This window comes from Corapipo altera, unplaced genomic scaffold (assembly GCF_003945725.1).
Source record: "Corapipo altera isolate COAL_440 unplaced genomic scaffold, ASM394572v1 24, whole genome shotgun sequence".
Classification (NCBI taxonomy): domain Eukaryota; kingdom Metazoa; phylum Chordata; class Aves; order Passeriformes; family Pipridae; genus Corapipo; species Corapipo altera.
Window position 1 is genome coordinate 2,648,586 of NW_020884903.1, and position 26,533 is coordinate 2,675,118.

At 42.5% G+C, this 26,533-nt stretch overlaps 1 protein-coding gene across 2 annotated transcripts; it reads left to right on the forward strand.

The window, feature by feature from the left end:
• The first annotated feature begins 265 nt into the window (after positions 1-265).
• TWSG1 (twisted gastrulation BMP signaling modulator 1) lies at positions 266-24,545 on the forward strand. Of its 2 annotated transcripts, none has more exons than XM_027651014.1 (5): positions 266-422; positions 2,498-2,625; positions 9,807-9,906; positions 13,886-14,152; positions 22,062-24,545. In XM_027651014.1, the coding sequence occupies exons 1-5, from the start codon at positions 281-283 to the stop codon at positions 22,241-22,243; spliced, it is 819 nt and encodes a 272-aa protein (XP_027506815.1). In that variant the 5' UTR covers positions 266-280; the 3' UTR covers positions 22,244-24,545. The 2 variants fall into 2 exon arrangements, with proteins under 2 accessions (XP_027506815.1, XP_027506817.1); XM_027651016.1 differs by lacking the exon at positions 266-422 and adding an exon at positions 1,928-2,133.
• The last annotated feature ends 1,988 nt before the right edge of the window (positions 24,546-26,533 follow it).

Consider the following 26,533-nt stretch of genomic DNA (forward strand, 5'->3'; position numbering starts at 1 on the left):
GCCTCCCCTGGCTACAGGACCCTCGAGTTCCTCCCTGCCCGCACTCGGGTTGCGGGGGGTTGTTCTGCCGGGAAGAAGCCCCTCCGAGGCAGGCGTCTGACAGTGCCCTCCCCCCCTGCCCCCCGGTCCCGTCCCGCTAGGCACGGTCTGGCGCGCAGCTCCATCCACCGGCCCCTGAACCTCCTCCTCCTCCCGCCCGGCTCCGCGCAGCCGCCGCCCGCCGGGGCGGAGGGTCCCGGGGGGAGGGTCCCGGCGCCTGACGGTGCCCCGAGGCGGGGCGATGATGCGAGGCCGCCGCCTCCGCGCTGCCTGCGGCCGAGGGGGGAGCAGTGGGACGAGCCGCGGGGTTGCTGCCGCCGCCGCCTCCGGAGCAGCGAGAGCCGCCTGCGGAGCGCGAGGTGCTCGGCCCGCGGCGCCGCCCGGTGAGCGCCGCCGGGGGAGCGGGCGGGGGGCGCGGGGGGATGGAACCGGTGGCCGGGGAGGGGGAGGAGGAGGAGGAGGAGGAGGAGGCAGCTGTGGAGCCGTGGCTGCTGCTTTGTGGCAGGAAAGTTTCGGTGCGGCTCGGCGCGGCCGCCGTGCTGCCTGCCTGCCTGCCTGCCGGAGGAGGAGGAGGAGGAGGAGGAGGAGGCGACCCGCTCCCCTTGCGGGGCCCCGCCTGCCCCGGGCCGCTTTGGCGGGGGGTGCTCTCCCACATCCCCCTCCCTGTCACCGGCCTCCCGGCCCCTGGTAGTGCCATCTTTGGGGCCCGGGCCTCTCGGGAGCCGAGCGCGGGTCGATCAGCCGGAGGGGCTGGTTTCGGGTGTTTTCCGCCCCGGGAGCGATCCCGGCGGTGAGGGAGAGCGATGCTGAGCCGGTGCCGCCAGGATGGGCTGCGGGAGCGGAGGGGCGGTCGGCGGGGGTACCCCTCCGGCGGGACGCCACGCCGGATAAAAGTCTGGGGGGAAGCGGCGGTGGGCGAAACGGAACTGGAGCGGCGTGGGGAGGCCGGGGAGCGGGCACCGGGGACGGCGGCGCATCCGAGCGGGTGCGCGGGGACAGGGCATCGCTCCGGCTGCGCTCCGCCGGACTCTTTATGTGACGCAGCCCCTGTTCGGCACGGGATGCGGGGGAGCACGCCGGGATCCCTCCTCTCGCCAAGCAGCGTGCTTGCCTTGGCTCCCGGCGGGTCTGGGCCGGCGGCTCCCGCTGGAAGGAAACTTTCTTGACTCCGGGTAGCTGGAAGGGTGAGCGGTGACCCCCAGCTGAGTGGAAAGATCCCGTGTTCTCCGCGCGTGCCCCCGGTCTTGCAGGGGGGTCCCCCCAGCCCTGCTTGGGTACAGATGGCAGTGTGCCCAGCACAGCGAGGTTCACAGGCATTTAATAACCATTGTAAGAAAGGCTAATCGAACGCAGGCCTTAAATGTCCAGATCGTGCCTTCTTTACGTGTTGGCTTGGTTTTCTACTTTTTTGTGTTTGGATATTGCTCACTGAGCAATTGTTGGGGTTTTTAATTCATAAAACATAAAAACATTTCTAGATACCAAAAGAAAGAAATCCAGTGCCCCATTAGCATTTTTTTCGCTCTTAGGAGAACAATACAGGCTCACTGTAAGCTTGCCCAAACATGGACTGCCTTTTATTATGTATTGGTACAATGCCTAGTGCAATAAGGTCCACTTTTGACTGAGTTCAAATGCTAAGCACAAGGAAAAAACTCAGTGGCACGCTGCTAATCGTGATACATTTGTCACAAATACCACCTGCCGATAGGCTGGGATTTCAGAAAGGGAGAAAGGTGGAATGCTTTGAACAAACCCAGTTCCTCTGCCTGTTTGAAGTAGCAGATGCTCCTTGGCTTCAGTCACTTGCATGGCTCTTGAAAGTTGTGCTGTTCAAAGTGTCTGATACTTTTTTCTTTTTTAATGTTGCTGTCTGTATTTTTTTAAGAAAAAAAAGAAGTTAACAGCTTTGTGATTGAGTTGAAAGCCTGTGTGACATCTGACTGTCAGTGTGAAAACAGCTGCCTGTCTGCATTAAAGATCGCAGGGCAACTTACCTTGTCGTAAAACGTTGCTGTATGTCTTTGGTCCTAGACACATGTGTGTACCTGTAGCCTGAGGAGATACTACATGAAACCAATCTGTCTACTTTAGGTATTTACACAGTTAGGTCTTCATTGGTGGGTTTTCTCATCTGAGGCACTTTTTTAGCATTGCTGCTTATAGAGTATCATATTTGATATTGCAAAGTTGAGATTGTTCACCTTAAATTTGTGGCAATTGTAATCTAAAGGTGCAATAGCAGAAAGCTTTTAATTAACAAATTAGCTGGTGGAGGAGGGGCTGGGTTTGTTGTTAAGCACCCCAACTGGACCTTTTTTTAAAATACTCATCTTTATTGAAGGAATTGCAAGGGGGGAAGGGAAGTAGGATTTAGCTTGTGTTCCAATAGCCTTTTCAGTTGCTAGTTTTTATTTTAGTGCTGGCTCAAGCACTAAAATAAATTGTTCACCTGCAGGAAACATGAGGTCACAGTACGTCACGGCGCCCACGGTCACTGTCCTTCTATTCCTGCTGTGGATCCAGTCATCAACAGGCTGCAATAAGGCTCTCTGTGCCAGCGACGTCAGTAAATGCCTGATACAGGTAAAGTCGTGTTTCCTTTCTTTGCTTTTCAGTCTTCAAGAAGCAGTTCCAAAGCTGTGTCTTGAAAAGATCCAGCAATACAAATAAGTGGTATTTTATATTAAGTAGTATCTCTTTAAAGAAGTTAATTTGGTCTCTTGCCCATATAAAGTGCAGATTAACAACCATTTATTTTATAGAGATAGATGATACCAAGTGCATCTTTATGTGGGCATGTGTCTTTTTTATAGTGGAAACTTTTTCAAGCCAAGGACAATGGTTGCTGGGTTATTGTGTAGAAGCCACTAGGAGTTACACTGTTAGTTTTCAATCTCTTTCTTCTTTATTAGTGATTATTATGAATAAGCAGCAATTTGAAACAGACATTTTATTAGAAGGGTTGCTGTGGGCGACAGTCATTTTTTAAGGAGATTATCTGCAATACCAGGAATTCAAATATTCAAAACTTATAGTCTTCCCATATCTGTCTGAGATGTTCCCCTTAACTTGCAATTTGTCCACTTTCTTAAATCTCAGGCAGAGGGTCAGGAGTTGATGCCTCATGATCTCTATAACATCAGGTTTGTACAGTCAATTAAAAGATGCCTAAAAACCAAGCCAAATACTTATGAGTTGAACTGGTAGGAAATGGATGTTAAACTCAAATCCAGATGCTGCTTTTGACTCACACGGTGTGTCTGTCTGCAGTGAAAAAACCAGACTGAGACCAGATTGTTCTTCTTAGAGCAGGAGTTAAGGGGTATGGTGTGCAGCAGAGCAAAAGGGCCTTTTCCAGCAAAATGGCAAGCAGTTCTGATAACTACCAAGTATTTATTTATATGGTATATAGAGCACTCTTCTTGACTCCAGATTGAAAAAAAGGAGGCTTCATGTGGTCAGCTGCAGCTTCTTTAAAAGAAACTGTTTCCTTCTGCCTCTTTGTAGATTGGAAAAACAATATCAGAGAGCACAAATGTCGTGTGGCAGTAACGTGGGAATGGTCACTGTGTGAATGCTTACTGTAAATGCATGGTCACAGCCTGGAAAGAGGTGCAGAAGTGGCCTGAGGCATTTCCATGTTTACTTCATTTTATTGACTTCCGTTTAAAATTTGTCTGGTTTACAAATAAAAATACTTACCAGATTCACAAATCCATCCTATGGAACAAAGGCTGACTGCAGGCTGAACTCTCTGGCTTCTGCACTGTCATTGCTTTAAATCTATAAAAAAAAATTCTGCTTTTTCTAGCCCCGTCACAGTCTGTGGAGTTGTTAAATACAGGAGCAAGAAAGAGGCTTCTGATTTTTGCCCTTTCAAACAGAACACCAGTGGTTTTGTTGGTGTGTTGGAGACTGTGCACTGTGACAAACTGATGTGCTTGTAAGTCCCTTCTCTTGCATTTTTTTAAATCATCTCTAGGTTTGAAATCTTTAGGAAGTAACGTGTTAAGTATGGCATTGGATGTACAAGGCATTTAAATAGTAAATGCTACAGATTTATTGATTCAGGGGAAAGCTGTTGGTCCAGATGCTGGATTTTGGTCCTGGAAGCTGTTGGTCTGCTACTTATTTCTCTGTAAGCAAAAGGGAGAACAGGGAAGATGTAGTGTCTCCTTTTCTAGTGCCAGTGATGGCAGTCCACCATCCATTAAAGGACAGACATCTCCTTCCCAAGTAATCATTTTTTATCCAGTCACGTTTGAGACAGACAACATCTAGACTTTATTTTTATGAGCTAGTCTGAATAAAGTACAGCCCAGGAGGAGTGAAGTTAGTGCTACTGGAGTCCTTACTGAGCTGTCAATAAATGGCTGAGACTCAGCACTGCATGGGGGTGGCTCATACAACTGTGCTTATCAGTTGTGCACACAACTTGGATTATGTTGGCATCTCTGTGACAACAGAGCCCTGTGCATGCAGAGAGACCACTGGTAGGTGTGTTCACTCTTACTTTGTACAGGTGATGTGGAGTCCCTTTTTAAAGCATTTCCCTAAAATCCAAATCATATGCAATTCTCTGAGACCCTGAAGTAGCCCAGGCCATGTGAGTTGTGTGCTATTGCAGGGGAATTACACTGTTCGTTTCCGCTGTCTGGCTGCTGTCTTCCTGCAAACGGGCCTGACTTACCAGTCAGTATTCATTCTTTACAGAAGAACAGATCAGGTCAGACTAGTCTGATTGTGGATATGAAGTATCCTAAAGCTTTGACTTAAAGCAATTGTCATCTTTCTTCTTGGCTTTGTTTGTTTGTTTGTTTGTTTTTAAATCTTCAGCAGTGTTGTGGCAGAAGCACTGCACTGCTATTTGAAGTGCATGTTATTTCCTGGAGAAGTATGCCAGTAGACTGTATCTATGTATTTTTCCCCCTCTAAACTCTTCTGGAAAAATCTGAACTTAAAAATAAAATACTGTGTTTAGCGAGGTTGCTTGACTATCACGTGACATTTTTCCTTCACCGACTTTTATCACTGTTCAAGTTCAGCCAAATCCGTGTCTTGATACCAAGATAATGCCACTTGGAGACAACTGGGAGAGCAAACAACTTGTGGATGTTTGTCATCTGCATCTGTGTACAGAAAGCGAGCCTGCCTGTCCCGGTGACATAATGAGACAAGAAACGTGCTCTCTCAAAAAGCATACGGTTAACATAAATATTTTTGCCAACATGGCTAGAAGTCACTACAGTCATTACTGCCACTCCTTAAAAGCTGCTCTGCTTAGGGGTGGTCCCTACATAAATATTTATTTTGTTAGATCCAGAACAGTGCATGAGATCAACAACTCACATGGATTCAGCTTTCCCTTTACATCTTGAGGCTCTAGCTTCATTGGTGTTTCTCTTTTTTCTGTAAGCAAAGAACTGTAAGAAAATAGCTTGAGGCATCTCTCTGCATAAGTTCAGCCTTCAAAAAGAAACTGTGTTTTTCTGTAGTTGTTGAAGGAGTCATGAGAAGACTTGGGAGTGCAGTGAGTGGGTCCACAAAGTTAGTTCCTTTGAAGGCTCTGGACATAGCTCCTTCCTGTGAAGATGAGATTGGGGTGTTGGAGTCAATAAATGGCTGTTGCCTCACTTTTCAGATGGGCCACCGAGCCCTGGCTGCACACAATGTGCGTGCTGCAGTATTTACTGTGGCACATCTGTTGTTGACTTGGAAGCGTGGGTTGTTTCCATGTGTGGAGAAGATGAAAAGGCCAGTTACACTCACTGTAACTGGCGTAGTAGAGACATGTATTGTGTCCTTGCAACATGGAGGAAATCCTTGAAGGCAGAAACTTCTAGGATGGGACGTTCCCACAGTTGTTCATAGCTAATGGATTTGAGGTGAGTCCCAGGTTGGTTCTTGCAGCGCAGAGCTACCTGCAGGAGTCAGGCTGGGGTGGGATGTCTGTGCTAGGCAGGAAGCTGAGCTTTGCTCTCTCATCTGCAACAGTTCTTTAAACTACTGCTGTGTGTAGGAAACAGACGGTGCTATAATTCAGGCATGGATTTCTGATCCTTCTGAGGAGGGGTTGTTTTGCAGGGTTTTCTCTCCCGAATGCCACATACCTGCAGCCACCTCAGCTGGTGCAGTGTTGTTCTGATTTAAAATCTCTTTTTGTCTTTGTCTTCTTTGCCTCCTGTGTGTACAAACTTGTCAGCCTGAGAGGATTTCCAAGACTTTTTAGCCCTGTGGTATGAAATAAATGCCACTCCTTAACTTCAGGGCTTAGGCATCTAAAAATTGCTTTCAGCGTGTATGTACGTAGCACAGTTGGGTTAACAAAACAGCTCTGGCTGGTTTGCTTCCAGGAGATTTTCTGTTATTAAACTGTTCTAGGAAAAAAAAGCTAGCTCTTTTTCTTGCACTCCCCCTTCCAGTTTGCGGAGATATTTCCAATGCCTTCAGGTCCTACTTCTCCCAGCACTAAGAAAATAGTCTCTGTCATTCCAAGAAAGCTTTGAAAAAAACGCAGATGTTAAATATCTTGTAAAAATCTTTTTTTGCTCTCTGGAGCAGAAATATATTTATTGTACAAACATACCTGCTTCCTATTTAATGCTGTATTTTTAGACTGTGAGGCTTTATTTCTTGCCTAGCAAAATAGATTCCCCAATGCACCTTCAGTAGTTCAGCTTGCAAATTTGCCAAGCTGACTTATGAGTAATATTTTCTTGACTGACACCTCACCACCCCCAGCTATCAACAAGGAACGTTTCTCATTCTGCCTCTCTTCACCCACGTCTCATGTAAGCATTCTTTTAAAAAGATGTATCCTGTACCACTATCCAGTGTGGATGAGTCAGGCAGAAGGACTCAAAAGTGGTTAAGGAAACCATGTATGTGCAAACACATATATGAAAGAACATACAGTTTTTGCCCTGAAGAGGTGGAAGACTAATTAATTAGATTGTTCTTTCTTCCCTCATCTCCCTCCAAGTCTGAAATAAATAAATAATAATTAAAAAAAAAATTACATTGCTCATAAGCCCTTCCTGTAAAAACAAACTTGTTAAAATACTGGTAGATGTAATGACGCTATCTGCAAGATACACATAGGGATGCTAAGCAGAATTTTTTGTTAATATGTTGCAAGTGCAGAATTAAAGTTACATTTAATTCTTGGAGAACACTCTTCTGTAAAACTGAAACAAGTTTAGTGAATTTTCTGGCTTCAATTCATATGTTACATGTAATAGTTTATGGAGAATTGCCTCCTCCCACGTCCTGGCTTGTTGATGTTTTAATAAGTATAAAGTTGTTTGTCCGGTTTTACTGTTGAAGAATAAATAAATAGGATATTTTTAATGCTAATATATATTAATATTATTCTCTGGCCAAGGTAACAGTACTCGTGGTTATTTTTAAAGTTGTTTTATTCAAGCTTTTTATTCTAAAGACTGACAAAATCTGTTTATTGAACAGTAAGATAAATATTTTAGAAACTCATCATTCATTCACATAAGTCATCTTTCTAAGTTTGTGGTGTTTCCTCTTGTGGAAAAACGTGTATATTTTATTAATGAGCCTGGTTTTCATCTTTCTCTTGGAAACAGCATAGTAATAGGTGCCATTCATAAATTTTGAGGACGAAAAAGTAAAAAACCTTGGTAGTTTTCCTCTCTGTAAGAAAAAATTCAATACTTACAAAGTCTGCATATTGCAGAAATGTGCGTGGAGCAGGAGTTCACTCTTGATCAGTCAGCAGGGCAAACAATTCACATTAAACTATGCAGGTGACAGTGTTTCTCAGCATTACATAGCATAAGCAATAGTAGGTGAATTTTGTTTCTTTGCTGGCTTCAAGAAGATTTGGGATCTGGGGTGAAGTGAGTGAAATAATAAGGAATCAATGGATTTATACTGCATTAGTAAATTGTAGCATATCTGCTACACATTTTGGTGTTTGTTCAGTTTTAATCCAGAACTGGGAGCTTTGCAGCTTCATTTGCTGTATTCTGAAGGCCTGCCCCCAGCCTTCTGGCCTCACTGTCCGAAATGCGCTTCTCGGTCTTCTGTGGGCCCTGTGAGCTGGTGTGAGCAAGGGGTGATCCCTGTGCAACTCAACAGGCCCCAGATATTTGCAATTGCCAGTTTTGCAGATTAAGGAGAGAACAGGGGTCATACACAATCAGGTGCATATCTGTACCTTGCCTTGCCTAGCAAACATACTCCTGACACTTGGTATAAATATGCCTCCTTTCTCTGCTACTTGAGGCTTATTAACAGTTGCAAACAAAGAATTATTTAAAAAATGGAATTCTGTCCCATCAGCTTCTTCCCAAGGTGCTTCAAAAGGAAACCTCACTTAACGGGTGATGTGGGTGTCTGCCTGTAAGGAGTGGTGTCCCTGACTCAGCTGTGGTTACCAGAGGTTGAACCATGGGTGGTGACTCCAGGATAGGAGAATTTCCAACCAAACCACTTTCCTGCCCTTCCCTCCTGTCCATGTGCGTCTCCTGACCACACTGCAATGTGTCCCTCCCCTGCCTCTGGAGAATGGGATCAAAGAGTGGGGATGGGCACTGTCTTCTCCCCCGCCTGATGCATAGCAGAGATTTGCCAATAGCCCTTCCAGTAAAGACAGGGGTGGGAAGGATCCCATGGTCAGTGTTTCCAGTAATGGGATTTTATTTTCTCACCAATTGTATGTAACATGATAGTTAGACAGACGTCATCAAAACCAAATTCTTAGACAGGACAACCAAAGTGACTTCTTGGCTGTCCGTTCTTCACACTATGATGTAATTCAAGTGTGTGAATTATTGTCATGTAGCCACAGTCTTTTGGCCAAACTGGAATTACTAGTATGGATTTAAACTAGAGGGAAGGAGACCGCCTGGTTTTTAAATTTCCTTCATCCACGTAGGCTGTTTCCATGCTTTGAGGTCCACCAGTGCATGTCTCCAGCAGGACTGCTAAACCAGTGCCTTTGGGTTTAGGTAGTATGAAGATGTCTTTTTGCTTCCATGCCTTTTGCACCTTTTTAGCTTAATAAAATTAAAGAAAAATATGTGTGTATGCCACTTCACTTTCTAGAGTCTCTAGAAGTCTTGGAAATATCCCAGGTGTTGGTTTGAGGGGAGGAAGCATAGGGTTGTTTTCATAATAGAAAAATTTATTTAGCTGGACCAGTAATCTGGTCACTAATATTGCAAATGGAGACCAGTGTGTAACAGGCATTCAGAGACGCAGAAAATCCCATTATCAAATGACTTAACTGAGTAAGTTCCTTTTAGAATCCATGCATAGACGGGATGGTAGATATTGTGTATATCCTGAGTATTCATGTCAGGCTTATAGTAACTTCCTTTTTTGACTAAATTATACTGTGGGCTCACTATTTATATATAAACACCCCTCTTTGAATTTCTAGTTGTGGTGGGAAGAACATCCAAAGAACTTGTAGATTCAGGCATACACAGAAGGGCACACACCTTTCCCATGAATAGGATTTTTTTCGCTTTTAAATGCTGACTTCAGATTTGTCTTCAGAATGTCACCTTTAAAAAAAAAAGAAAGGGGGCAAACTTGCAAAAGATCCTTTTGTAGGCTCAGATCTGCTCTTTGACTGGAGCCGTTTTACCGTTTACTCACTGTATTAGTGCACTAAGCTTTTCTAATGCCCTAATTGGAGTTGCGGCTTGAGGAAGAATTGCTCTGTTGTGTAGTTCTTTTGCATCTGGGATTGCTGCAGTGTAATGAATGCCTCTTGTTTCCAGGAGCTGTGTCAGTGCCGCCCTGGGGAAGGGAACTGTTCCTGCTGTAAGGAGTGCATGCTCTGCCTGGGCACACTTTGGGATGAGTGCTGTGACTGCGTTGGTAAGTTTGTCTTTTTTTTTTTTTAATTTTCTTCTTTTTTTACGTTGGTTTCTCCTGCCACATGCTGAGCTCACAGTCTTAAAATAGAAGTAAAACATTGTGACAGCATCTGCGCTTTAAACATTTTACAGCTCATTTTGTGGGTACGGAATAAATTACTGTGGAGATCCAACATTTGAGGGCTGTATCTGCTCTGTGGAGTGGAAGGTGGCAGTAGTCCAGGTTTTGCCTGGTTAATGTCATCATAGCTGACACTCTCTAACAAAAAACTCCATTTTGAATTGTCACCTTGAGGAAACTAGACAGTGCCTGCTTCTTGGGGTTGGATGCTGTGTGAAGGTTTCTACCTGCAAAGTGTATTGACAGGTACCGCACAGGGGCAGTTTTAGGTTTGAGCTGGGACTAGTAGTAAATAGGCACAGCCCAGTGTTTTCACCATTCTTGAAAAATGAAAATTTTTTACCCTCTTTGTGGAGGGTAAAAAAGAAACAGACAAGGTCTTTCTATAGGACTAGATGATAGTCTTAACAAGAACACGTTGCTACTAAGAGGTGGTGTTCAGAGTGCCCATTTACAAGTGGATGCTGCTCCTGCTTAAGGAGACTGTATGTTCTGTCTTATGATTTAAGTTTAATTAAAGCTTCATCCTCCTGTGGTTGCTGTAAGTCTTCCTGTGATGCCACTCAAAATCTTGGCTTCCATGAAAGGGATGCATCTTGATTGTTGTACCTGCTCTCAGCTTTTCCTGGTGGGTTTTCTCTGAATTCATGAAGGTTATTAGTGTCAAAATGCCCATTTTCAGTGCAGTTGATTGCTTCTCCTGTTCCAGAATGATGTGAATCTGCTTTCTGACATCCCTTTTTTGCTTGGTTCTGGCTAGCTTAGCTTTGCTTTACTGTCTTTCAGTAAGCAGTGGGGTGGCATGATCCTCTACATGTGTGATTCTTCCCAGTGGCATAAAGTGTTTTCAGCCCCTGCACCTGTGAAGGATATACTGCACCTGTGGAGAATGCATTTAGAAAGAGGCCTTAAAGTCTGTTTTTTCTGTTTGATCTTGGACTCCTTAAGAAGTGAAATATGTATCTATATATATCCCCTTTTTTTCCCCTTTGCCCTTCCAGGGTCATCAGATTTTTCGTAATGCAGTATTGAAGTGCGCTGCTGTCATCTTCAGTCATAGGGATGAGGAATAGGATAGTAGGTTATTTCCCTGGTATAGAACCATCATCTGCTGTAGCAAGCAAGGCTTGTGTGCCAGTCTCTAGGGAGAGGAACAACCTACCTCTTGGGATTGTGAAGTAAAAAAGTGAAGTCCACACACAAACTTTTTTTATAAATCTGCAGATTGCTCACTGTTCTGCTGTTCTTCCTCATAGTATTTTCCAGGAGAGGAGTTAACAAGGTTTCAGGTTCAATTTCCAAACACTGAATAAACTAAAACATCTCCTGATGGTCCTGTGAGTGTCTCAGATCTCATAGTTTCTATGGCATGATCCTATTCTCTTCAGTGTAGGGTCATCCTTGCTGCAGCCTTATTCAAATAGGCAAACAGGAAAGCATGCTATACCTGGCTTCCTAGAGACAGTTCTTTGATGATACTTGAGCTGATATTTAAGTTTCTTTATAAGCTGATTATGTCTAATGTAAAAGCAGATAGATTGTGTGTTTTTCAGGTCATGTCTGCCCTGAGGTCAGGAATTACCTCCTACCCTACCCTACCTACTTTAGAGATGCTCAGTTGATGCCCTCATATTTTGTGTGGATGTTCTCTCCCTTCTCGGACAGGGAAAAAGACACTGGAGGAAAGGGAACAGCAACAGGTCTCTCTTTCCTTTGAGTTAAGCTCTTTTAGTCCCTCTTGTAAAGGCCTATTTGCTTCCATCATTTCGGTAGCCTATTTCTACATCTTCTCATCCATTCCAAAGCAGTAGTGTAGACATGTTTCATCCTTACCAGTTGCTCATAAGTTAAACTTTATTTTCATTTTAGCCAAAGCTGCTATTTTATAATAATTCCTATATAAAAATATGACTATTAAAATGCTTTTAAAAACAGTAAGAGGGAAGGATCTTTGTGGATGAGCATTTACCCATTAAACTATGAGTGATTGTTTCTTGGTGCCATCTTAAGATAATATTTTCATACTGTATTGATATGCACATAAACTTGTGCACATTCTGCAGGATTTTTTTTTTTCCCTGTGTGTCCTTCTTATCAATGAAATTTATTTTCGGAATCCAACCTGAAAGAAGGAGCCTCTAGAAAGGCTCACTGGTTTCCATTTCACAACATTAATACAATGACACCAACTAAATTATACATCCCTCCATGTATCTGTATAAAACTCTTACCTGCTTTGATAGCTTCCTAATTGATTTTCAAGTGGGCATCCTTTATTAGAATTATATGGTTAATACAGTGCCTACTAAAGTATGGTTAATATTAGTGCTTACTAAAAGATGATAATGCAGGGATAGAAATTTTTTGTTAAAGCAATAAGTCCAGGAAGGTCCATGAAGAACAAACCCAGTTGAGAGGAGTAGGAAAATAATCATTTACAGTAGGAAGTTTGTGTAAGTGGAATTATTTTTTAGTGTGACCTGATGTTGTTTGGAAGGGAGGCTTATTTTTTTTTTCCTGCCCAGTGCTTGGCTCACCTTTTTGTAGGAGCAGACTGTCTCGTGGTGTTCCTATTATTAAATGCTGGTAGTGCCAACCACTTGCTTAAGATTTGCCAGATCTCATGCTAATCGTCATGGACAAACTTCCCTCTGCTTTGTTCATTATGGAAATCCACCTACTTAGTTTGAGAAGATTGTGGGTTTGTATAAGGCTCTAGTCAAACACAGTTATTTCTGAAGCTGGAGTCCTAGTGGATCTACAGGCTAGGAAGTATTTCTCTGGTTGGGGAGGCAGACTTTGAACATTTATGTCCCATATCACTTTTACACTTCAAGAATTGGTGTGCTTTGTGGCTGTAGCTGTCTAAAACTGTGTCTGTGAAAATACCCAAACAATATCCAGATGTACATGAGGAAAATGCATTTGTCTGCCTCTTGCCAGGTGACTTCTAATAGAGTTTTTTTATTGGCTCCTGGGCTTAAGTCCCTATGCAGATACAACTTTTCTTTTTAATCTTAGTTGTTTCAATATTTGGATTAAATCAAGTTTCAATTAGTTTCATGGCTAGACATGTTAGTGTTTAAATGGTTAATGAAAAACTGGCACTGGCATTGCATATCACAAAAACATTTTGTAGAAACTGGCAAAACAAAAAAAAAATTACAAGGTTTCAAAAAAGAGACTGCAGAAGACGTTGAAAAATAAAGAAGGAGTAACCTGGAAATAAGCATTTTGCCTGTAGTGACCCCTCCAGATAAGCTGCGAAACGAGGTTCATCTCGGCTGTCTCTACACAGGTAAAATAATTCAGACTCATGCTCCCTCCTGATAGTGATCTTTGCATCTCTGGCAGACGACTAAAAAGATCTAGTGCACTGCTGCAGCAGATGAGATGGAATACTTGAATTGTGATCAAAAGTTTCGTGTACCTCAGGACTTGTCAAGATACTGCCTTTGTTCAGTCCTAAGCTTTCATTCCAGATTTATGCTAGGATTGATTATACTGTGCTTTGTCTCTTCTCCCACAGAAAACAAACCTTCCATTGAACTCTTTATTTTCTAAGCTGTAATACTAGCATTAAAGGGGAAGCAAAGTGCTGTTTAGAAGAGGTTTTTCTTTTCACAAGTCACAGGTGTGGGTTGTGGAAGTCTGAGATCTGAAACCTGCCATTATGGGAAGTTCATCCTGCTGTATTTGGTGGTTTTCTGCTATTGGGTTAAGAGTGGGGTATATAAGAAAGGGTTCTGTTCTGTTCAGAAAAAAAACAAAAGGCGATTTTAATTTTCTAAATACCTGCCTGTTTAAAGAATAAGAGGTTAGAGAGTTTCATGTAACTTACTGTTTTGTTCATCTGCAGGTATGTGCAATCCTCGCAATTACAGTGACACACCACCAACGTCCAAGAGCACTGTCGAGGAGTTGCATGAACCAATTCCTTCCCTTTTCCGGGCCCTGACAGAAGGGGATACTCAGCTGAACTGGAATATTGTTTCCTTCCCTGTGGCAGAAGAACTGTCGCACCATGAGAATCTAGTTTCTTTTTTAGAAACAGTGAATCAGCCACAGCATCAGAATGTCTCTGTTCCAAACAACAACGTCCACACACCTTACTCTAGTGACAAAGGTAATGAGTGTAGTGTCTAAATTCCTAGCATTTCCTCTCATTTCTTCCAGGAGCCTTCTCGGTGCATATTCTGTGCTTCTCTGTGCTCACTTCTTCTTTTCTCGTAAAAAAGTGTGAAAGATTCAGCCTAATTTTGAGGATAACTTAACAAAAGGAGTGAGGAAAAATGTTGAGGAACATGGAAGATGGTGTTAAAGTGACTGATGATCTTAGGAGACACTGAACCACGTGAGTTTATCTCTGTATTTCCTCCTGTGGCATGAGGCAGTTTGTTCATGTTACTTCATGTGCACTGGCAAGGTGCGTTCTTTGACCTGGAAGCAGTTACCTGTAGTTGGGAGATGGGACAGACCAGAACCTGAATCCAAATGATGTAGCAGTGCAGAGGCAGGAAACCTCTGAAACACGGCTTCAGAGGTTTGAGAAATAACAGCTTATGGCATGTGACTGTCTGGAGCAGTTGTTTATTGCTTTCACCTGAGCTGGCATAACTTGAAATCTTTAGAATGATGGTTTGTACAAAATGCAGGATTAATAGTAAACCTAAGTAAGATAAAGACTGAGGAAGGATAAGTGACAGATTATCTTCAGTTTAGAGGACAGACTTCAGAATAGTGTTTGCTGAGGGGGAAGATGAGAAGTTTGAGGTAGTATGAAAGGTGGCTTGAGAAAAATACTGTTCAGTATGTTCAAGAAACATACTGAACCTGAAGCATTTTTCCCTGCAAATAATTACATCACACTTAAAAGAACCTCATAAACAATTCATAATGAAATTGCTGCTTAATAGGGGAAAAAGAGCATCTGATTTGTTTTATTAGTGTAATTAATGCTATGCTTCCTTCCCAACACACACTTTAAATGTTCGTAACCCCATATGTTGCAGTTGTGATGCCTCTTTTATCCTATCAATAAAAGATACCCTAATTAATGGACGTGCTGCTTTTCCATGCCGAGGTGAACCTTTGACCTAGTTGTGTTTCTGAGTAGGACTGCTGTTGATTAAATGGAACCGTAATGGCAACTTCTCTAATTTCCTTTGGTTAAGGCACGTTAGAAAAATAAATTAATTCCAGAACTGGGAAACCAGATGGTCAGAAAGCATCTCATGCATATGTCTTTGATGTTATTAAAATGCTTGCTCACCATTATTGGAGAGTGATGTAAAAAGCCATGTAAAGCGGCAAACCCCAAAAAGCTCCGTGTGCAAACACTACAGTACTTAAAGTTGTAAATTATACTTGGGGAAAAAAAATTATGTTTAGTACAGTCTTGAATATATCCCACTGTACTTAGGTACTGCAGCCCAGATGGCTGTCCTTTACTACCATACCAACAGGATGGGCTAATGATAGTTTTGGATTAAACTTGGAATTTGAATTGCATCTCAAGGGTGTGGAGCAGTTTTGAGTTTAACAACACAAATACATAACACTGCAGTTTTTTCTGAGTCAAAAGTCTCCTTCATTTCATTTACTAAGAATGCTTTAGAGATTAGGCTGAGAGAGCTTTCACTGGAATGATGACAGTCCAAAAACAACAGTTATATTTAGTTATAGTTGGAAATAGTTAACAAATGCCACTGGCTTTCAGGCCTCAACAGAAACTTAAAACAGAAACAAATGTCAGAGCTGTTCTTGTAATCATTGGCTTTGCCTCCTCCATCTGAGTGGCCAGTGAAGAACTAGGAAAGGTAGAAAATTACTTTCCACATCCTATACTTTGATAAATATGTAAACTTATTGAGGAATCTCTTTTCTTGGTCACAATGTAGATAACTTTGTACTGCCCTGCTTTCTCACAAGTCATATTAAACTTTGCTTACAAAAACATGAATGATTTGAGCACTGAGAACAGAGAAGGTGTAAAGAAAAATTAGCTCCTGGCTTGGTCAGTTTAACATTTATTATGGTGGAAGCAAGACAACTGGGGAATTGTATGGGGTGTTATGTGAGCCATGGGGTGGCATTGTTTTTAATACATTTTGATGGGTTCATTGGGGAAGCAGTAATCGAAAAGTGGAGGGGTAGTAGGTCATAGGGTAAAGAGCCTTGTGAGCACGGGCACAGCAAGGGAGCCTAGGAAGTTGCTGGAGCCTGATGGCTTCTGCCCATGCAAAGTTCAATCACACAACTGGGTCAGTATGGTTTAACAAGCTAGTAAATGTTAGAAGGACCACTGAAAGAGAGGGTAGGTCTGTGTGTGTGTATGTGTGTGTGCTCAGTGGCAGTAAATACAAGCACACCCTGCAGTGGGAGAAACAGACCATCTCTTTAACCTTTCCTTCTCCTCATAAGTGCTGCTTAAAGGCAGATCTTGCAAAGGGAGATGTCCTTAAGGTGCCTCGCTCAGCAGTTGTCTTCAGGGCTGTGACAGTCAGGGATTTGAAAGAATATTCCTGTGAGCAGAAACACAGATGCCTTGTGTTTTCTTTACAGTGCTGTGTCTCCTCCACTTTGTGGCTCCTTGCATGCTTCACTCCAACATGGTGTGCTGGCAGCAGCCTACTGCGTGGCATGTAAAGGGAGAGGGGCTAATGAGAGGTAGATTTTGGTAGGGGGACAGTAGTCTCTGTACTATCTTCTAGAATACATCCCAAAATTTGGAAAGGCTGTGCTTACATGTACTTCTTGTCACACGTTGTGTAACACAGCTCTGATTTTAATTTCAGCACGCATTCATGCAGGGATTGCCATTAAGCTGTCCCAGGGTGCCAGATTTGCTCAATGCAGTTCTGAGTGAGGTCCAGGAAAAGCAGCACTAGCCACAGGAATCCACGAGCTTTGTGCCTGAGTGGCGTGAAGCCACCAGCCCCCAGAAGGTGTCTGTAGATCCAGGACGAGGGGGGTGGTAGGATATAAAGCATTCCTTTCTCACCCCAGCCTATTGTGAGCCCAGCCAACAGACTTTGAACTTCCCCATTATTTTCTTAATGAGTGTCTTCCCTTTCCTCCTGTGAATTGACTTTTAATGCTTTAGCTGCCACAGTCATGTGTGCGCTGCTGGAGCTGCTGTAGATCTTCGTATCAGTTGTTTCTGGCACTTGCGCCACTACTTCAGAGAGGATTGTGATGAGTATTAATGTAGAGCTACATTTGTACTTTATTCATTTTGCTTTACTTTTAGCTGATACCCTCAGAGCTCTAAAGTGTGAGTTCAGATGTTTAAATAAGCTTAGTTGTTTCAGATGATGACAGGATGTTGGCAAGAGAGAGAGGGGAACTAGATAATCTTTTGGCAATTGATAAAGCGAAATCTGCGTTGTAATTACGGGTTTCTGACTTACACTGCTTGGTGTCTGCTCTGCATTTCTGCTTCCCTTCAGTGCAAGCTACATAGAGGAGAGCTAGAAATCCAGTAAAGTGGCATCTACCTCTGTAGAAATGTTTCTTTTTACAAGTTCTGATTGACATAAAATTGACTTGTCCAAAGCTAGTAGATTATCTCAACTGATCTCCTCATTCTCCCTTTCCTCCTTTCCCACTACTGCTCTTGACTAGTTGTTGGGGGTTTTTTTTGTGGAAGATGTCCCCTGCCATGGAACAGGGGTTGGAATTAGATGATCTTTAAGGTCCCTTCCAACCCAAGCCATTCTATGATAAAATGGTATGACAGCTGGGTGGATAGTTACCTTTTTAAAGAACTTTTAGAGCTACCAATAAACTGACCAGCAGACAGCTGAAGTTACATAGCATGTTTAAATTCAAGGGTCACATACAGCGAGCGAATTGTCATTCACTGGGAAGGTTTGTTCAACCTATAGGTAGGCATTTCTCCTTAACTTACAATAACTGAATTGTTTGATATTCTGAGTTGCTAAATTCCTCCATATTACACCAGTACAGACAGTTTTATAGCAAAGCTTGATAGTTTCTTCTGGTCATTTTTAATTTAGACTTGACTGTTGTTTCTTCTACACAACCCTTCGCTGAGTATGAATTGTGAGGGGAAAAAGACTGAGAAATGCATGTTATGGAAAAAAAAATATTTGCTGCTGCATCCTTCTCTCACCCCACAGCAGTAGTTTGTGGCCCTTATTGTGTGAAAATTGGCAAAATGCAAATGAAAAGCTGTTACTGCACTAAGTAACATTGTTTTTATCTACACTGAGGGAGCCAAGTGATGAGTCTGTAATTAGGTTGTGAAACAGTTTAAACACTCTGGGGTCCCAGCTGAACCTGTAGGTATGTATTTTTCCCCTGTGTAACTTTGTTTCTTCAGCCTATAAAGTGGAATTTAATACTTAAGATGAGGAACTCTCCTGCTTTCAGTAATTCAACCTCTGCATGGACACAGAGGCTGCTGAGGAGGGGACCAGTAGCGTCCCATGACGAACAAAGTTCACCCTGCCCAATCTGACTCGTTCAGACCTGGGAAGTCTCTCGGTGAGTGAGACTTCAGAAGCAGTTTGATAGCATATACTGGAGCATGTCCTCCAGCTGCTCACAAGAGCTGCTGGGAACCAGACAGGCCTACTGCTGGCTCTGGTCTGCCAAGTACAGTCTACTCTCTCCCCTTCACAGTGTTTTTGTACTGGTCCTCTAGGACCTAATCCTCTTAGCTTGTGTGCAGATGGAAATAAACTTTCTTCTCCACTCTCCAGTTAGTCAAGATTAATGTCCTTGGTTGCTGCTGCCACTGTTATAAGGTAGAGCTCTGGCTTTCTTTCCTGTTTTGGTCCTGCAAGAGTGGTTAAGGAGACCAGTGTCTCCGACTGATGTCACCTGGTTTTGTCAGAGTTGAGGGCCAGGTGCTGCTGCTCCTCCAGCCTCATTTACCCTGAGAGATGACTTCAGTCTCTCAGTTCAGTGCCATTGATCTTTACATCCTGGAAATCACAGGCTCTTCTTACCCAGGAAGTTTATTTCAAGTTTCAGCAGGCATTAGCTGATGAACTGGGCTTCACCAGGACTTCTCAACCAGTGCTAACACTGACGAGGCTGTCACAGATGAGGTTGACGTGAAGGTGAACACAGATGTCTCCTTACACAGAGGGGACTGGACATTCTCTGGTGTGAAGACAGCCTGTAAATGCTGGAAGCAGCTCTCACACCTCAGAGTGTGCACAGCTTTCCTGACCTCCTGTGGGCTTTCCCTTGTGTGTTGCAAATTGGAGTGCAGTGATCAATAGATAGCAGTGGGCACTTCTGGCAACCCTTTGGAGAGGACTCTGCTTCCTTTAAAGAGCTGTTTCACTGCTATCCAGAGATAGCTGTAAGTCATTTTGCCTTCTCAGGCTGATCCAGAGGCTAGGTCAGTCAGGTGGATGGCATCTCAAAAGCTGATTTTGCAGGAAGAAATATTTCTGGATTAGCCAGGATTGCCTATTTGGAGGCAGAGGCTCTGTGCCTCCAGCTGACACCTGCTAGGACTGACCCTAGATATGGAACACATAAATAAGGTATATTAAGGTAAAAAGGTAGTAAATTTTCAGTAGAAAACTACTAAAAAGGTATCAAAAGAGTGAAATGAGATTAAGCAAGAGGGTATAAATTGTAGGAGTAATGTCCTACAGAAACTTCTGTAAAGTTCCTGTGCTTGCACCCCAGCACTGAACTGGATGACTGATAGGACATGAGGAATGTTGCCTGGAGACTTGCCTCTACTTTCTCACCCCCACCCTTCCACTGAAAACCTCCTGTGATGAATGATGGGAACAGATTCCTGGAAATGTCTGGGCCTCCTGGGAATGGGTCCTTCTTGGGACCCTGGCAATCTGAGCTTTTTGCCACTGGTGATAAAACATTGCCAAGTCCTTGTGCATTCTCTATAAAAGATGGAGCTACTGTCTGGCCTCTGGGTGTGGTGGCTGCATCTCCCTACTACTTTTTAGCTTTGGCTGAGTGCTTTAGGTGTATTCCTATCACTCTGTGCACGTGGTACCTTAGTATATGCTTCTATTTAGCTCTTTTGTCCCCCCCTTTGTGAATAAATTTTACTTACTTGAAGGTGTAGATATGTTGGTTGGTTTTAGGCAGAGGTTTTGTTCTCTGAAAACTCTCTTCCTCTGGTTGCTGTGCCTCAGGCTTTATTATGAAGGCTTATAGAAATACAAATGCCAAGAATGGGACAGGACTTACACAGCCATAGTGCACTTTATTGACATTTCCAGCAGTACTTCAGGTACTGCAAGATTTCTTGGACAACTGCAGCTTTACTTGCAGCACAGCTTTTCTGGGAGCAGAAACTGCTTCAGCCATGGGTCTGTATTTCCTCCCTAAGATCCCTATTGCCTGTTGCACTGTATATGGTGTCTGCAAGATGTGGACAGCAGTTTGGAACCTGATGAAGGCAGTGAATACTCTGTTGCTTTCAGTGGGCTGGCAGCACATCCTCTGACCCTCTTGCAGCTGTTTTGGTACTAGCAAAATAGTTTGACAGTGGTCAGAGTTCCCTCATATATGTTTTAACAAGTGAATGTTCTGAAAAGGGTAGGCAGGGTTTCCAGACGTCAAGGAGGAGGATGCATCCACAGAAAAGCTGTTGTGCTGCTCTCCTGTGTGTTGTGTTGGCCCTTGTCATGTGCCCAAAAAGCATGAGCACCATGGAGATTGTTGGTACTGGGGAAACTGACTGCATAGATCCAATGATTTGTAAGGTGATGGAGGCCTTCCTGGCCTCAACTCAGATTTGGACCTCACCTTCAGAGCTTGCCATGAGTTATGCATACTATTGAGGCTGCTAATCTATGGGGCACCAATATTTTAAAGGGGAGGTTCTGGTATCACAGATAAGAGACTGAATGAACACTGTGGTTAACTACTACACTGCTCTGAAAGTCCTTCAGTTACTCACCCTTCTTCATATCTCTGTAATCATTCAAAAAAAACCCCAACAAATCCATTGTCTTGATTTACCATTTATTTTTGGATTACATTTTTCTAATCTACATCAGAACATAGATCAGTATGTTTCTACTGGATGCACCATAAGTAGCAAAAGGCTAGAAAGCCTGTTGACTTCTCCCGCTGACAAGTCGGTCTGACATGTGCGAGTGAGATGTTCATGTTTGCAGGCAGCTGCCAGTTGTGCTTTTCCCAAAATCTACCAAGTTCTGCGGGGGTAAAGGTTATGTAACAGTCCTTTGGAGGATGAACAAAGTTTTATGGTGTAATCACCTGGTCAGCACAGAAGAAAGCTGGTAGAATCTGTCAGCATGGAGAATTGGAAGTAGACTGGAGTGGGAGGTGGGGGGGGAATGTTTTTGTTTTATAATTGCGATGAATTCCTCAGCTCCAGTTTGAGGTTGCAACAGCAAACTTCATGGCATTTGAAGTAATTGCATGGATGTTAAAAGCATGAAGTCAACACTTAGGCAGAAGGGGTTTCTTAATCTTAGTAAAGCTGGTGGTGTTGCTAAAAAAAAAGAAAAAAGTGTGCAGTTTCATGTTGAGGAAAACAGGAGTCTCCGACTTGTGGCTTAATATGGCTGAAGAGTATTGTGGAGTTTGGAGGGGGGAGGACGAAATATTTATACCTAAATAAGTGGGTTTTGTGGTTTTTAAATAACTTACCTAAACCTGAGGTTTTTCATGGTAGCATATTACCTTCAGAGGACACATGCCTGCTTATTATTTTGGCATAGCCCATCGTTATGCTTTAGAAGGCATCCCTCACAACTGGGGGACAAAACCCAAAAACATTCTTGCCTATGACTGTAGAAGTAAGAAGAAGAAGGAGAACAGACAACAAGTTGAGTTGTAGATGCTGAAAATTTGAAGTTGATAGGTTGTACCTTGACTCTCTGCCTCTCCTCTCTGCTTTTACTGTCACCTTTTTTTTCCTTGTGCCTCATAGTCATGCTGATTTGCAATCCTACGTCTAAAGCTGCGCATTAAATTAATTTTTACCTAACCTTTAAAAATATTTTAAGACCTTAAAATCAAATTTTTCCCCCCTCTTGGTTTAGAACACATGTGTACTGTGGTGTATTTTGATGACTGCATGTCAATACATCAGTGCAAGATCTCTTGCGAGTCCATGGGAGCTTCCAAATACCGGTGGTTTCACAACGCCTGCTGTGAGTGTATCGGACCAGAATGCATCGACTACGGCAGCAAAACTGTAAAATGTATGAACTGCATGTTTTGAAGCAGGAAAATTGTAATATAGCGATACTAAGGCCAAAGTAATCTCTCTCAGTTAAAGAGTCAGGGATTGCAAATACCGCCTTTTGGTGGAGTGCCTGCTGGTTGCAATTAAATGCACCTGGTTGAAAAAAAAGATGTATAAAATCTGAAAACTTTTTTTTCTTTTTTTTTTTTTAAGTTCACATAAACGAGGCTAACTAGTAGATGTTTAAAAACTATGTTTTAAACTTATTTTTCTTTATTTCTGCTCGAATGGTACAGTCATGCTCATCATTGCTGTTCTGATTGTTTCCCTTTGATCTGAAAGTATTGACTGTACTGGTTTTCAGAATATATCTTGTAGGTTAGAGTAGGGAAACATTAAGAATATGGTAATGAGATTTCCATTATCTAAGTTCAACAAGTAAATAAATGGCTGCTAGGTTGGAGGGGGGGTGGTTGTTCTTTAGGGGCTCTTTTTGGGGGGTTTAGTTTCTGGTTTTGCTTTTTAACTTTATGATCTTCCAGTTTTTGAGCTTTGCTTTCTATTGTGAAAGTGGTATTTGGGGAAAAAGAAAAATTCATGCTTTCTCTTCAATGCATGGGCTGTCATGGATAAAATCCTAACTTCTTAGAAGGGCTGCCCAACAAAACACTATGTAGAGACACTTTTCTTCCAAGTTTCATTTGCCCTGCTATTGCAAGTTCATTTGGGCTTATGTTACATAATTTATGTGTTAAGCAAAGTAATTTTCTCAGTCTTCTCTTAGATTCCAAAATAAAGCTGTTAAGTGCAGTTGCATCTCCTGCCTTTTGCACTGCTCTCTAGGGTTGCTTACTCCCAGAGCATTCAGTCCAGTAAAGGAAACATGAAAGGTTATGATGGATTTAATGACTGAAGGAATAAAGAAGAATGAAATTCCATGAATGAGCAAGTGTTACAGCTGAGCAGCTGGCAGCAAGCATGTTCCCTTTTAGTAGTTTGCTGAGAATATTTATTCCAAAATGTTATTATTACTTTTTTTTTCCCCATGAAATCTTGTCAGTGAAGAAGGGAATATGCATCTGCAAAGGCAAAGTTAGAATGCTCTCAGTTAAGAACATTGTCCATTTTTCTAAGTAAAAGTTTTTATATGTTGACAGTTACATAGCAGTTACTATGACCCAGTTAAGGGCTCCACTGATAATGGTACTAAGTACAAGAATAAAGTCTATGAGTAGGTAATGATCAGCTTTTGGTATTTATAATGATGTAGGTTTTAACTCCTTGAATTTTTTTTATGCATATATGCATATGCACATACAAAAAAGAATTTGACTATTCATTTTTCTCTCACTAACCTCAGTCTAGAGGGATTAAACTGTTTTCTAGTCACACCTGTCTATCTGTACCATGTACAAATGAAAGCAGTCATTTTACATTTATTTTGTTGAAAAGTTTGCCTGAATGTTTTTTTTTTCAATTTTTCTCATTATACAGTTCTTTCAATAAGATGAAGTAATAATAATAATAATAAAAAAATCTACTCTTGTTAAATAATGTTACTTTCTTCAGTGTCTTTTTCACCTATAAAAGTACTTGAAAGATGAATGTTATTGTTTTGAACTAGTGGATAATGGAATGTCTTTGTACTTTAAACTTGCAATTAAATGATAAAAGGTCATAGACATGAATAGAAAAACTTAGCTTATCATGGAGGAGTTGTTCTTCCTATATTTGACAATTCATGTTATCTTTTCTTCTGCTAGAGTTTCTTAAAATGAATGGAGAAGAATATGTTAGAGTAGCTGTGACTGTTTGTAGCTGGAGGGTGATGCATCATCATTCCTGACCGAGATAGAAGACATACAGTAAGCAAGGATTGCTGCAGGTCATTAGCATGCTCTGGATTTTTGCAGTCTTAAATTATTTGGAATACTGTGGTAGCTCAAAATCTTCTTGGGGGAGAAACAGCGCTGATGTTTCTGTCAGCACCTGCTGCCTCACGGATCTGACACCGCCTCCATTTTCATCATCAGAATTTTCACTGTGAGGTCAAGTCAAGGGGAGCAGGACGGACGGGAGGACTGACCCAACAGGTGTCCAGAAAACGCTGTGGGGAATGGCATAAAAATGTAAACATGGTTATATGTGTAGTGGCCTGAGAGGAGGTAGTGAGGATGCACACCTTCTGGGGCTTGCCTTATTTTTGTAATTCTTGATGCTGTCTAGAGTTTGCTGTAAGTGTTGTGTGTACGCAAATGTCATACAGCAACGACATTCAGTGTATTTTATGACGATGAGTATTTTAAGAGCTATTTTAATAAAAAAGATATTACTGGTTCTTGTGGGTTTTTTTCCTCAAGATTTTCTCAGGGAAATATTACCAGGAAGCATATTATAAAACTTAGTGATCTAGATGGATGGAAGAATACAGAGAATTAACTCTTCATCATTTTTTTTTCCCATACCTAAAAGTTTAGCTTCAAGGCTTTTTCTGTACATAAATGAATAAAATAGAATATTATTAATACTCAGAATGTTATTTCTGACAAATCTAACAATTTTGGAAAGTTATTTATTTAGTCTTACTCATTTTGCAGGAAAAATCATAATTTATTTTGGCCTCTATTATTTCACCTGCATCTGGAGACCATAAAACCATCGCTTACATAGGTAATTTAGAATAGTTAAGAACATGTTTTAAAAACTTTTTTTTTTTTACCTAGGAATGTTCTCCAGGTAAAGCATTGGCCACTTTTATCACTGTCCTTTGGGACAGAATTGTAAAACACTGAATGTATAGGGAAACAAAAAGGGAATTCATACAGTAAGGAGTTATACTAGTCCCTAGTGTGTTGGGGGTCTGACTGAAAAGGGGTTGAAGGCCTTTTGTTCTTTCTCTAAAAGTAAAGAAAGTTTTTGTTCAGTTGCTATGGGTTTGGTTTGTTGGGGTTTCTTTGTTTTGTTTTTCCTCACAAGCACCTTTTGCTCTTAAATTTCAGAAGCACTGACATTGTGCAGAAAGTGAGTACAGTGGTCATAATGTGACATTGCTTTCCTGTCATTTCTTAGGCTTTCTGGCTTGCTTTTACTACACTTAATTCACATCTAATACTTAAAAAATAAATTTAAGTACACCTGCTCGTATCTTTAATAATATATTTATGATCACTCCAGTATGCCTCCCAAAATTATGGCTGCTCTGCAGCCCCTCATCCTGCTGGCTGGTGTGCCCTGGTGTTTGCTGGCAATCACACACGGGCACACAGACCCACACAACACGGGCATGCTCCAGTCTCTCCAGCCTCATGACTTGTGGTCCCCTCTGTGATGGCTGGCACTTATACCCTCATGAGCAGAGCATGAGGACTTGGCACCCAGCAGAAGTTTAATGAGAAGACAGGACAGACCATGGTGATGAGGTACCTGCAGGGCACAGCCAAACAAGTGTTACTGACCAGCAACCTATTTACAGCTGACCTGCCTCTTTTATCTTGTCCTTCTTTTTCTCCACCTTTGTTACTCCCCAGACAAACCTCCCTTTCCTTGCCTTTGGTCTTGTGCCATCACAAAATGCTCTTCCCCTATATCCCAGGAGTGTCATACTCCTGTAGGCAGTAACCCACATAATTCACAGTGATGGCTGTCATAGAATCACAGAATCATAGAATGATTTGGGTTGGAAGGGACCTTAAAGATCATCTAGTTCCAACCCTCCCACCATGGGCAGGGACATCTTCCACTAGACCAGCTTGCTCAGAGCTCCATCCAGCCTTGAACACCTCCACAGATGGGGCATCCACAGCTTCTCTGAGCAACCTGTTCCAGTGCCTCACCACCCCCACAGCAAAGAACTTCCTCCTAATATCTAATTTAAACCTACTGTCTTTTAGTTTGAATCCATTCCCCCTTGTCCTGTCACTACATGCCCTTGTAAAAAGTCTCTCTCCATCTTTCTTGTAGCTCTCTTCAGGTACTGGAAGGCCACCATTAGGTGTCCCCTGAGCTTTCTCTTTTCCAGGCTGAACAAACCCAATTCTCTCGTCCTTTCCTCATGGGAGAGATGTTCTATCCTATGATCATCTTGGTGGCCTCCTCTGGACTTGCTCCAACAGGTCCATGTCTTTCTTGTGCTGGGGACCCCAGAGCTGGATGCAGCACTCCAGGTCAGGTCTCACCAGGGTAGAATAGAGGGGCAGAATCCCCTCCCTCAACCTGCTGACCAAGGGGCTTTTGATGTCCTGGGAGGAGCTCATTTCTCTGAGTACCATACTGGGGTTCCCCTACTTTTCACTGTGCCACTGTGCTCCTTTGTGCTCATGCAGAGGA

What these genes read in the sequence shown, in the direction of transcription:
- TWSG1 (XM_027651014.1), top strand. Translation starts at nt 281, where the DNA reads ATGATGCGAGGCCGCCGCCTCCGCGCTGCCTGCGGCCGAGGGGGGAGC. An exon ending in TCAGTAAATGCCTGATACAG is followed by an intron (nt 2,626 to 9,806) that starts GTAAAGTCGTGT and finishes TCTTGTTTCCAG; the next exon opens with GAGCTGTGTCAGTGCCGCCC. An exon ending in ACCTTACTCTAGTGACAAAG is followed by an intron (nt 14,153 to 22,061) that starts GTAATGAGTGTA and finishes CTCTTGGTTTAG; the next exon opens with AACACATGTGTACTGTGGTG.